Source organism: Eschscholzia californica, unplaced genomic scaffold (assembly GCF_041429995.1).
Source record: "Eschscholzia californica isolate CP2 unplaced genomic scaffold, dmEscCali1.0.p SCAF_4, whole genome shotgun sequence".
NCBI classification, from domain to species: domain Eukaryota; kingdom Viridiplantae; phylum Streptophyta; class Magnoliopsida; order Ranunculales; family Papaveraceae; genus Eschscholzia; species Eschscholzia californica.
The window spans coordinates 27,588,894-27,601,786 of NW_028238461.1; the positions used below are offsets into that span (position 1 = coordinate 27,588,894).

At 33.8% G+C, this 12,893-nt stretch overlaps 1 protein-coding gene across 1 annotated transcript; it reads right to left on the reverse strand.

The window, feature by feature from the left end:
* Nucleotides 1-6,314: 6,314 nt before the first annotated feature.
* Nucleotides 6,315-8,328, reverse strand: HP6 (histidine phosphotransfer protein 6). Its single transcript, XM_086636464.1, has 5 exons — nt 8,135-8,328; nt 7,861-7,991; nt 7,552-7,695; nt 6,667-6,739; nt 6,315-6,509 (listed from the first exon to the last, which is right to left on the reverse strand). Exons 1-5 carry the CDS (start codon nt 8,201-8,203, stop codon nt 6,456-6,458), a joined length of 471 nt encoding a protein of 156 aa, XP_086492590.1. The 5' UTR covers nt 8,204-8,328; the 3' UTR covers nt 6,315-6,455.
* Nucleotides 8,329-12,893: the final 4,565 nt, after the last annotated feature.

Genomic DNA, 12,893 nt, shown 5'->3' on the forward strand with positions numbered 1-12,893 from the left:
CAGGCTGGATGTGATTTCGTAATTCGACGTTGCTTCAGGGTACCCGAAGATAAATGTGTCGGACACGTTAGCCACTAATTCATGGGTTTGGTCTCCGTATTGGCCCGTTAAACATGGATTTGTTGGGGCGCTCCGAGTGACGTATTTTGGCCCATACAAATACCCGGAATAGCTGACAAATGTGGTAGGGGTTCTGAAGAAGAACAACACTTGGAGGATGTGTGTTGATTACACAAACCCAAGAAAGTTTGCCCAAAATGTTGTGTGGGCATGCTTTGCTCAACTTTATTGATTCCTTTGTAGGGTAGCATCAAATTTAGATGCATCATTTTGACCAGAAACACACAACCTTTTGGGACTAACAAGGGGTTGTACTGTTATCAACAGTATGCCATTTGCCCTGAACTATACTGGAGAAACTTACCATAGGTTAGTCAAATACATCAAATTTTCAACCAAACTTCGCAACATGGCGGAAATAATAATTTGTCCTTCCTCATCTTCACTTAACTTCAAATCTGTAATATACGAAGTTGAAACTGGATTTGCATCTTCCTTTCTGAACTTCTTTTAAAAAAAACTGCATACATTTCTTGTAAAATAAAAATTCCTCTCTGAGATTGATGAACTTATATACCAAGAAAGTGATGCATTTTCCCCAAATCTGTCATCTCAAACTCGGTTATCATGGACAATTTAAAATCATTTAAAATCTTCAAGCTATTTCCAGTCAAAATTAGATCATCAACATAAAAACTTAACAATGATGAAATTTTGTGAACCCTCCTTGATGTACAGACTGTGCTCATATGGACATTTTCTAAACCCATTTTTTTGAAGTAAGATTTTGTGAACCCTCCTTGACGTACAGAACATTTTTTAAACCCAATTTTTTGAAGTAAGATTTAATTCGAGGATACCAAGCTCTTTCTAACTGCTTCAACCTATATAGAGCCTTCTTCAACTTGTATACTTTCTCTTCTTTTTTATTTTTTATAAAACCAAGAGGTTGTTCAACATAAACCTCTACATTAAGCTCGACATTTAAGAATGCAGATTTTGCATCTATTTGGAAAATGCTTCAATTGTCCTAAGTTGCAAGAGGTATAATTAGACTAACCGTATCAAGTCTAGAGATATGAGAAAATACCTCAGTATAATCTTCTCCTTCTTGTTGCTTATACCCTTTCGCTACAAGTCTAGCCTTGTATTTGTTGATAGAGCCATCTGGACTAATATTAGTTTTATAGACCCATTTCACACCAATCGAATTCTTATTTGGAGGCAAACCAGTAAACTCCCATCTTTCATTTCTTTCAATTCATTTTATTTCTTCATCCATTGATTTTGTCACTTTTCTTCTTTAGATGCATCCTCCTAGGAAATTGCGTCTTCACCTGCAAAGAAAACAAAAAATATAGCATTGTCTTGATCAATAAGATTAGTTGAGTCATAAATTTCACTCAAACTCCTTGTTTTCCTTGGTGGTGTTCTTTCAGGTGAATCATCATTTGATTGAATGTTTGAAGATGAAGGGAATTCACTACGTAGTGAAATACCATTTTCATCTTCAATTATAGACCAATTAGGACTCTCACTCTTTGATTCAAAAGTACCACTTTCATCAAATCAAACATCTCGACTGGTCACTATTTTGTTTGTTTCTGGATTGTACAATTTATAGGCTTTACACCTCTTACTATGGCCTACAAAATACATTTTTTTTTATTTATCATCCAAGTACTATTTTGTTAGTGCATTCGGAATATGTACATAAGCAACACAACCAAAAGTTCTCAAATGACCCACATTTGGCTTAACCAGGGCCGGCCTAGGCCTAAAGCCACCAAAGCAGCGGCTTTAGGCCTCATCATTCTGTGGAAACTATAAGGGCCCCAAACATGTTTCATCCTTTAATAAAAGAATCACACATGCTATAACAATTGAGGAAATTGGCTCAATTGGTAAACTGCATTTACATAACTCAAGAGGTCATGAGATCGAACTCACCCTCCTTTCATTTTTTTAGTACATAATATTCATAAGCTTTTAGTCCATTTTAGTTTCATTGAAAACTCTGTTGATCTGCTAATAACATAAAATCGAAGTGCTTCAACAAAAAAACTGGTTATTGATCATATTTGTTATATGAAATTATATGCGTCATTGATGTGACCATTTCTTCTTTCTATGTGATACTTTAGACTACGGTGACATTGAAAAACATGATATTCAATATTAGGTTGTTACCGTTTCGCCATCTTTTAAAGTGTCATTTTATAAGCTATATGATTTTGTTCACTTGTACCGTGTAACTAAATCAACTAAAAATTATTTGTTTGCACCTAATTTCTCTTGTATAACTGTATTTCCAATAAAAATGCTGTTTATAATAGACCTAGGGAAATACAGATGGCGTTTTTTTAGAATTAATAAAAAAAACAGTTTTATTCGAAATACAGGTATACTAGAGAAAAATTAGGTGCAAACAAATAGCTTTTCAAACATTTTTATTGGAAATACAGTTATTTAGATCTAAGTATACTTCAAATACATGATTGAAAAGATATCTGTTTGCACCTAAGCTAGGGAAATCAGATTGCGATTGTTTAGAATTAATAAAAAAGCTTCCATCTTGAAGTACTCTTTAGGCTCATCCTATTTTGGAACGGTCATGGTTTATACTTAATGTGTTTCTAACAAACTAACCAATTGACAATAAATTATTTTCAATCTTTGAAGAAGCGCAGAGCGCACTTCAAACAACATGATTTTATATGTGGTGTGTTTTAAAAAAATCTAAGTATACTTCAAATACATGATTGAAAAGCTGTTGTACTAAAAAAAATCCCGTGTATGTCATTTACATTTATTTCAAATATGAGTTGAAAATATTGTAGCATTAGATCGATCCCTAATTGATATTTGATAATACTTGCGTTCATTCATAAATCTAATACTTATAGACTAGTCTGGACTCTTTATTTTTATCACTGTTTTAAGCAAAACTTGTGTAAAGTTTAGAATGTAGTTTAGCTATTAAGAATGAGGTTCATGTTCAGGTGGTCAAAACTTCAATTCATCTTCAAATATTTTTTTCTCATTACACATAAAAGGGCCCCAATTTTAACTTCGGTTTAGGCCCCCCTAAACACTTGGGCCGCCCCTGGGCTTAACCCCATACCATGATTCATGAGGTTTGTAATTTTTCAAGCTTTTAGTAGGAGATCTGTTAAATTAAATAAACTGCAGAAGAAACTGCTTCAGCCCATAAATGTTATTGCAAATGTTTTTTCTTAAGCATACATCTTACCATTTCCATGATTGTATGGTTTTTTCTTTCACTCACCATTTTGTTGTGGTTTTTATCATACATTCAACTCATTCCTTGTACCATATTCTGTGCAGTATTTTTCAATAAGAAGAAGATGTCCCCTATCAGTTCTTACAATTTTAGTTTAAAAATCAGAATAATTTTCTACATCTATTTTTAAACTCCTTAAAAGCTTGGAATGACTCGGATTTTTCTTTCATTAAATATACCCAAATTTTTCTTGAAAAAACATCAACAAAAATAATAAAATATTTGTTACCTCCATTAGACTCCGGAAGTGGAACACATATATCTGAATATACCAATTCCAATGGTCTTTTTTCTCTCAAAGTGATTTGTTTTGGAAATGGTTCTTTATGTTGCTTACCGAGTTGGCATTCCTCACAAACTTCTTTTATTTCATAAATCAAAGGCAAGTCATGAACCATATGCTTCACTTTTACGAATTTGAAGCTTTCATTATTCAAGTGTCGATATCTATCATGCCACAACTTACAAATCCTATTATCATGAACAGCTGAAAAACATAACATATTATTGGGTGTTACTCCAATTTTTGCAACAAGTTGATTTTTTTCTTGATAAGAAACAAGTATTGTCATAAAAATAGATATCATATCCTTTCCTTAACAAATGACCAATACTAAGCAAATTATTTTTCAAGTCAGGAACATATTAAACTTCCAGCATTTTTTCAATACTGTTAGATTTTGTGTAAAAAGAAATTTCACCAATACCTCTTATTTTATAGGTTCTAGCATCTCTAATTTTCACCTAACCATTGTTGCACTCAATTAATTTTGAGAATAAATTTCATTTACCTGTCAGATGCTTGCTAGCTCCGTAGTCTAAATACCAAACGTGATCTGTTACAACACTATCATGATAACATGCAAGTGACAAAGTTTCAGGAAGATCTTTTCCATACGTATCATCATTATTTTCATGCATATAATCAGATTCGTCATAGTTATCTTGTTGTTTATACAGACATTCTTTAGCAGTATGACCAACTTTATGACAGTTGTAACATTCAAAATACCCTCTGCCTATTCCTCTTTGATAATCACGACCTCTACCTCTTGTAAAATTCTAATTTCAGTAACTTCTCGAGCATCAATTTTATTTGAGTAAGAATTACCTCTTACTCTCCCACGAAATCCTCTTCCTCGATATTTTTTACCACGACCATGGTAAGAACCACGGTCTCCCGTGTTTGTAATTTGGGATTGAGAACCACACCGTGCAGGGTAGGATTTCTTTTGTTAATTCTAAACTCATGTGCTTTTAGAGTTCCTTGTAAATCTTCTAAAGAAAGTGAAGAGAGGTCTCTCGAGTCTTCAATAGCCACCACTATGTAATCAAAATTTTTCGGTAAACTACATTGAATTTTTTCAACAATTCTTTCATTTTTCAAAATTTCTCCATTAGATGCCATTTGATTAACGACGTAATATAATCTTGTAAAATAATCAGAAACATTTTCATTTTCCTTCATTTGTAATTTTTTAAATTCCGATCTCAATGTTTGGAGGCGTACCTTTTTTACCTTTTTCTCACCTTTGTATGCAATTTCAATAATCTCCCATGCTTGCTTCAAAGTTTTAGCTTTAGCAATTCTTTCGTACACCGGCTTCTCAATTGCTTGATAAATATGGAACAATGCTTTATTGTCCTTCTTCTATTTCCATCAACATATTTTTTTGGACTATCGCCTGAGTCACTTCATTATCTGGAATGGTGAAACCTTGTTTAGCAAAACTCCATAAATCCATCGATTTAAGCAGCACTTTTAGATTGTTGCTCCAATAATCATAATCCTTTCCTTTGAAACGAGGAATTAGTGTAACCATGTTGTTACTACTACTTATCATTTCTCACACAACTTTTTCTCAAAATATTTTTGAAACTCGCTCGGGTACAACTTTGTTGGAATAAAACGGATTAGGGAAGAAGGAGATGGCTAAAACTCTTTTGTTACTATTAACTTTCTTTCTCACTTCTTGCCTAAAACAAATTACAACCGTTAGTATTTATAGATGCCCAAGATGATTCTAGATTAATTCTAAGTAAATGTAAAGGTCTTTTGATTTTTCAAAATCCATAACATAAGTAACTATCACTACAATAATACTAGAACTTAATTATCAAATTTAGTGCATAGTAAAAATATAAAACTTCTTTTGTTTCATCTTCCAACAATTATCTTCCACCAATAGTGATTGATGTCCATATAATTTGGTTTAATTTCCAACAATCTTTGCAGCCAACAAATGGGTATTTTACATTTGGTAGTCCGAGTGGTGGATAATATTGACATGAACTCCAAAACCATAGAGGTCCTAGGTTCGATTTCCAGAGGAGGTGGATTCCATGATTTATTGAACTTGGTTATTAAGGTATAAATAATGTTGTTTGGCTTTAGGCCATAGTCTTATAAGAGTTCGAATTAGGCGGTTATCGTGTTTATTACATCTTTGATGTATCGATGCCATTGTAATGACTATCGCAGATCGTAGTCAATCACCAAAAAAAAAGAAAAAACAAATGGGTCTTCCTTTTCATCAAAAAACTAAATTTCTCCTTTTTGTTTTTCTTGTCCTTGAGACAAAACAAGACCTCTTATTTATAGCCTTGATTCATTATTGGAGTATCAAAGAAGATCGGCACTCTACAAGGACCTTAACAGATTTAGTGTTAGTGAAATCGGGATGCAAGTCTTACAATATGTAATCAAACTTGTAATCTTATTGTTGTTGTTCTTGTTTTTGTTTTGTTATTTTGTAATTGCTTCATTGCCAATTTTAATACAATTCTATCTTTTGCCCAAATAAAAGAGGCTTTCCTTGATTGAATCTTAACTTTGATCGGAAACAAAATTAAAGATGGAGATATATATATATATATATATATATATATATATATATATATATATATATATATATATATATATAGTTAGTACAAAGAGGCTACTCAGTGAGGAAAAAAATTGCTGGAATATATATTAAGTTGCATGGATGATCTTGGACTAACGTTTTTCTTAATTCAAAACAAACATTCTTGACACAATACAACATCATAAAACTCTACAAACACAAATTCATTTGCTTGTCAATATTCTCTAGTTCTGAAATGGATACCTAACACCAGCTGCCATCACTTTTTGTTGTTCTATCTGTAAATTAGAAATTGAACAATGGTTAGGATGTTTAACTATATATCATTAAGAAAAGGCAATTAGCTAATTTCAAAACATACAGAAATTAAAGGTAGATATAAACTCACATAAAATCATAACAAAAGCTATAGGATATATAATCAAGGTTTCTTACTTGGAACAGTTCATGCAACTTGTTTTTTAGGTAGCAGTATTCGTGTTCTAGCACTTCCAGTGCACGCAAGCACCTGAAAAGTCACACACACAATTAGCATACGGCATACCTGTTTCTGTACATACAAGTTGGATACGATCGATCTTCTTTCAATCGATATTTATAGAATATTCGAGGATTTTCATTTGAGATTAAAAAAAAAACTTGCCTAATTCTATCTGAAGATTATGACCTAATAAGGGAGTACAAGCTATTTGGCTAGTTTATTTGAATCTCAAAACATTAAGAAACTGGTTAGTGGTCACCATTACAAAAACTCGGTTAACAGTGGGGTATGATTGGAGATGTACAGGGTGGGATACCTAATGAGGAAGCCATGTGAATCCTTTGAAATCAAACTTTAGTCTGTGATCCTTGTTTTGTTTTCAAATTAACCCTAATATTCTGTGAGTTGGAAGGAAATGGTGATTTTATGATAGGGTATTTAATACTAGCTAGTGATTCTTAATTATTTCCAATACAATTTAATTATAATACCACCCATAATTTCTTAATTTAATACTACTAGAATACATCCCTAACCTAATATTGGTGTCTTTTGACTAAAACACCTCACTTTGACTATCATCATCTTCTTGTGGTAACCTAATTGATTTCTGATTCTACCCCAACCCCCAAATAAGTGAAGTAAAAGTGTATAGGATAATTACTTCACAAATTTAGGAGCTAAGGGTTGAAAGGAATGTTCTTACAAACCCTAAGTTTAAACTACTTTTATCCTCAAACAAAAAGCACTCCTAAACCCTAAAACCCTAAACCCTATATCCTAAACTCTAAAACCTAATACAAAATGAGGCAAAAATGAGATGATGTAGTCAAACCCACCCAGAACGGTTGTTTTGTTCAGAAGCAGCACGAAAGGCAACACAGACACTTCTGACTCGTTTAGCTCCGATGCTAGAACTGCTTCCCATAAAGTGATTCACATGTATTTCCATCTTCTTGTAATCCGAGAAGTCTTTATCCATCCTGAATTATTGTCCCAAACCAAAACCAAAGATATTAATTACCATATTCACACACAAGTAAATAATCAACAATTTAAAGCCATAATTATAGATCAGCTAGCTGCATATATATATATCTATGAACCAAAGGTGAGAAGGAGTGTATGTGTGGGAGAGAGAGAATTACAGGAGTTCACGGAGGTTCCGAAGAAGCTTCTCGGACTCTCTGAAATAAATAGAAACTACTTCTGAGACAAAGTTGGGAGAGGATTCATCTTGAAGCTGCTGTAGTTGCAAGAACTGCTCATCTAAAACTCCCTGATAAGATGAGTTTTAAGATTTGAAATATCAAATAATGGAATCTTATAACTTTATTAGAACTTTTAAACATATAGGATTTGAAAGCTAAAAGTAGTAAGAAAATAATGAATCTTAGAAGTAGAGATTATAAGGGTATGCACCTGATGGAAGAGTAATGCGAGCAAACGATTCATATCGGCTCGCAACCGATCCACACCCCACCCAAGCATAAACAATGGAAGACCCGTCTTGACTAAACCCTAAATAAACACTTTGAAGTTCTAAAGAACCAATAATCACACTAATTAACGAATGATAATGAGAAAGAAGAGAAGTTTTGAGTGCTTTGAAGGGCGGGAAGTGAAATGAGTTGGGTGTTGAATTTAAAGACTTCTCTTATTGTGTGTTTTTAGAGAGAGAAAGAAAAAAAAGAGAGAGAGAGAGAGAGAGTAAAAGGTAAAAAGTAAAAAAAAAGTGAGAAATGAGGAGGGAGTGGGAGTTGAGAGAAAAGTTCGAGGTGAATGTGTGGAATCAACCAGACCAGAAACAGAGGTGTGGATGGAGGGAGAAATGAAAGAAGGGATCGACTAGAGGCACCCAATCAAACAGCTATTAGCACCCAAGGAATCGCTTGGAAGGAGATGGTCTCGGATCGATAGTTAAAACAAGAAACTATGTTTGCCCAAGTCTTTGATAGTGTTGACATAAACTCTAGAACCCTAGAGGTCCAAGGTTCGATTCCCAGAAGAAGTGGAATCCATAGTTATTGAATTTGATTTATCAAAGGTATAAATAATAACAAATTTGTCGGACTTTAAGCTCTAAGTTGTTGGATTTTAGGCCCTTTTAACTATTGGTTTAATTGAGGCAATTAGCGTGCTTATCACATATTGATGATGTATCAATGTCTTGTAATCACTAACGTAGATCGTAGTCAATTTCTCAACAAAAAAACACAAGAAACTATAGAAGAAGAAGAATAAGAGAAAGAATTTCGTAGACAGAAGGGAAAGAGCAAGAAGAAAGGGATTAGGGCAATGGTACTGGTTAGTCTTTGACCGTTGACCGTTGAGTCAAGTGGGTACTCGGGTGCCTGACTAGTCCATTCATTGGGTACCAATAGAGGCCTAGTGCACATAGCCGTTTTATTATGTCCCTTTAGCATTTCTCTTGAAGAGATGACCTGTTACTGCCCGTACTCGGTGACCTCGCGTGCTGTCTGTTGTGCAGGTTGTTATGGTCACCCTTCACACCGACCACTGCCTGCAGCCGGTAATGTCAGTATCCCTCCCATAACACAAATTGCAAATTACCTTTTTATCTTTATACAAGTGTACTTTTCTATTTACATACTTATTCTTTTTACCTCGATTCTCATTCAATTTTTTACACAAATGGAAATACTCTTTCTTCCACGCCGTTTTCTAAAAAATTTATTTTTGACTTTTAATGAGAAAGGAGGAGAGTGAAACATCACCATGTTCTTTCTTTTTAACCTGACTAGAAGATAAAGACATATACTGACTAACTAAGCTGCTTCCCTAAAACAAGCTTTCTGCTGCTCTCTGTCCTTCACATTCTTACATGTTTTGTTTTTGCATACCCATTTGGTGCAACATAACATAAGTGATAAGTCTAGTCTCTAGACCTAACATCTCACCATGGGTGATTGGGTGGGGAAGAAAGGACTAGAAGCCTCATACTAGTCTTGTTCATCCAAGTTTGACCAAGCATGTAGACAATCTTTCAACAAAAAAAAAAAGCATGTAGACAATATCCAAGTCCGTGCCCCATGGGTAGATAATCCTGGTCGAACCGATTTAGTAGGACGGGCTCAGGTGACGTAGTCTACCTAGATGTCTGCCTAACCAAACCGTGCCAAAAATTGTAACTCTTAATTTTCCTTCACAGCTATTTGTATTTTTCCAATTTAATTAGGAAGAACTAGATGTCTCTTACTATTTTAAGTTTAAAGGATAATGCCACTCAGACTCCCAAAGTACAGACAAAGTCAAGAAAGTATGCACTATTTAGTTAAAAATTTGTAAGTTATTTTTATTTTGGTAAAGGTGAATAAAACTCACACCTTCAAAATGCCTACATTCTTGACTTTGTCTGTACTTTTGGAGTCTGAGTAGCATTATCCAAGTTTGAATGGATTAAGAGATAAGTCTAGAGAATATGTTAACTATGTCGGTAAGTTCGAAAGAGGAACTCTCTTTCCTAAATTTCTTGAAGCTCGTCAAAATAATTGGTTCTTGTCATGTGTTTTGGCATTAAGAACATCTCAAACAGCAAACCAGTTTATAAACATCTTGCACCAAACAAATTGGGTACTAGAGTCAGTCTATTATTTCCTTATATATCTCTATTCAATCTTATTAGAAAAATGACAACAACTCCATCAAACTCACCTTCAATCTTTCACGTGGATTAAAACGCATTTGATTGGAATACTATTACTCTTTGAGCATTCAAATGAAGACAAAAGCGTTGCAATACATCCAACATACACCCACATATGCCCCCAAACTCCGGCTGAGACAACATTTTTAAAACAAGCTATGCCAACATAACTAACCACAAGCTCACTTACTTCTCCATAACCAACCTTTTATCTAACTTGCGAAACATATCTGCCACTAGTTTTACGAACCCAGAGCGGCATCCTTATATAATTTTTCTTTTCACTTTTAACCCCAATCCTCCTTGTACATTTTTTTGACATATGGGCTTTTGTTTACGGAATGATCTCACTGAAACGTGCCACAACAAAAACTTCTTGGTCTCGTCATTGCATCAAGAGGTTGGTAAATTGTAATTTCATAAAACGTTTTATATATTTTATGCAAAACATAACATTATACATAATCAAACATTGGAAATTAAATAGATATTATCTACCTAATAGATGTTATAAGACCTTGACTTTAGTAGTTAACACGGAAACAGAGAAGGTGCAGCTTCTTTCTTCCACTATGAGGGGAGATATAATTAGTTATGGTGTGTTTGGTTGCAGGATTCCTAAGTAGGATTTCTATCAAAAGTGGAATTTGGTAGGAATCATGAATCCTTGGTCTGTTTGGCTATCAAGAATCTTAGGACTCTTGAATCCTAAGGATTCCTAATTCCAAAATTTGTATTGGACCAAAATCCCACCCTACCCCTTAGGATTTGCTAGGATTTTGGATTAATGAACCTAAATTTCAAACTTAAAATCAACAAAAAAAATATTTCCTTCTACAAATTCATTATTTTTTTCCAAAATCATTATTTTTTTCAAAAATCATATTTTTTCTAAAGACGTTTAAAAATACTCAAATAATAATAAATCATAGGATTCTTAGTTGCCTAACAAGCCAAAAATTATTACTTGGATTCATGAATCCGTGGAATCATGAATTCCAAGGACTCATGAATCCGCGGATTCATGATTCCGCCATCCAAACACACCATTAATGGAAAGGGAGGGAGCCGGTACAAAGAAGAGAGTTGAGGTCGAGTTAGCTAGAAAAAGCATGCGTTTTGTCTTGACGTATGCATTACTGCTGCAGTGCTGCCATCTCTTCTCATTTAGATGTAGTGTTTCTCAAAAGGGTTAATTCCTTTTTAGCCCCAAATTTATGTGATCAACTTACACATTTCACCTCATACTGTTATACACAAGACAAACATCCATTTTGGCCTTTTTTTTTTCAAGTTGGTTACTTATTTTTCTTTCAATTTAACCCTTATCCTCTTTTTCTGTTCTCATCCTCTCTATCTTCTTTCCGATCTTTTTCTTCTTTCTCACATTTATCCAGGGGCAGCCCAAGGTTCAGGGGCCTAAAGCGAACTTTGAAATTGAGGACACTTTATTAACATTGAAAAACTTGTTTTTGCTTCATTACATCCATTAACCCCTTACAATCATTTTTTTCGCTCCACCTGTTTTGAAATAGCTAAATATGCAACAGAGCAAGTTTTTAGAAGTAAAATTGAACTTAAACCTCAAAATAGTTTTGTGCTGTAAATGTTTTTAGGTTTTGTGACAATTCAAATGTGAATAGTTTCAAAACAAGAATCTGTTGTTTTGTTACTAATTATGAAAGAAAGAAGTATTATTATAACCAACAACTTTCGGTGAAATTTGAGTGTCATGACATTCTTTAGAAAAAAACTAGGTGTTAACGTGGCGAACTGCGATTTTCATCAATAACTTGATATATGTATATATATATATATATTCATTATAATAGCAAACAATATTCTATTGGAAAATAAAAACTACTTACGAAAATTTAATATTGAAATTTATTAATTGATTAATAGTATTTTGTCAAATAAATAAATATAGATCAAGTACATGCATTGTAGACATTTGTAATAAATTTGTATTTCCTTTTACATATAAACTTCTAAATTTTGGGACCCTTATAAGAACACCGAAAATTGAGGGCCCAAAGCCACCAAAGACACATAGAACTTATGGCATCATTGACATACTAGTAATGGTTTTGAGTTAATCACTAGTTGTCTAGTTCCCTATTGCGTTGATGTTTGTACCCAAAGGTAAACCACTGAGATTTGTACTAACTGGTTTGGAAAACCACTGGATTTCATCTTTAGTGCTCGCAAAGCCAATGGAATTCTTCTCGAGTGGCCACCGGAACACTACGGCTCTGCTCCATTGTGGTATAGATAAAAGAAGAGTTATAGAAGATAGAAGAAGAGTGGGAAGAACATATATATTACAGATCTAGAAAATCAAATATGATAAGCCGGAATAAGAAAATTCTTTTACAAAGAGGGAGAGAGAAGATGAAAAAGGAGAGAGGAATGGAACATAGAGGGTCTATCTTTTCTTCACCGCAATGACCCCTCCACTTTTCACTAGTGTTTCCCCCGCAACTTCTCTTCTTCCATCGGCGAAAGAATGAT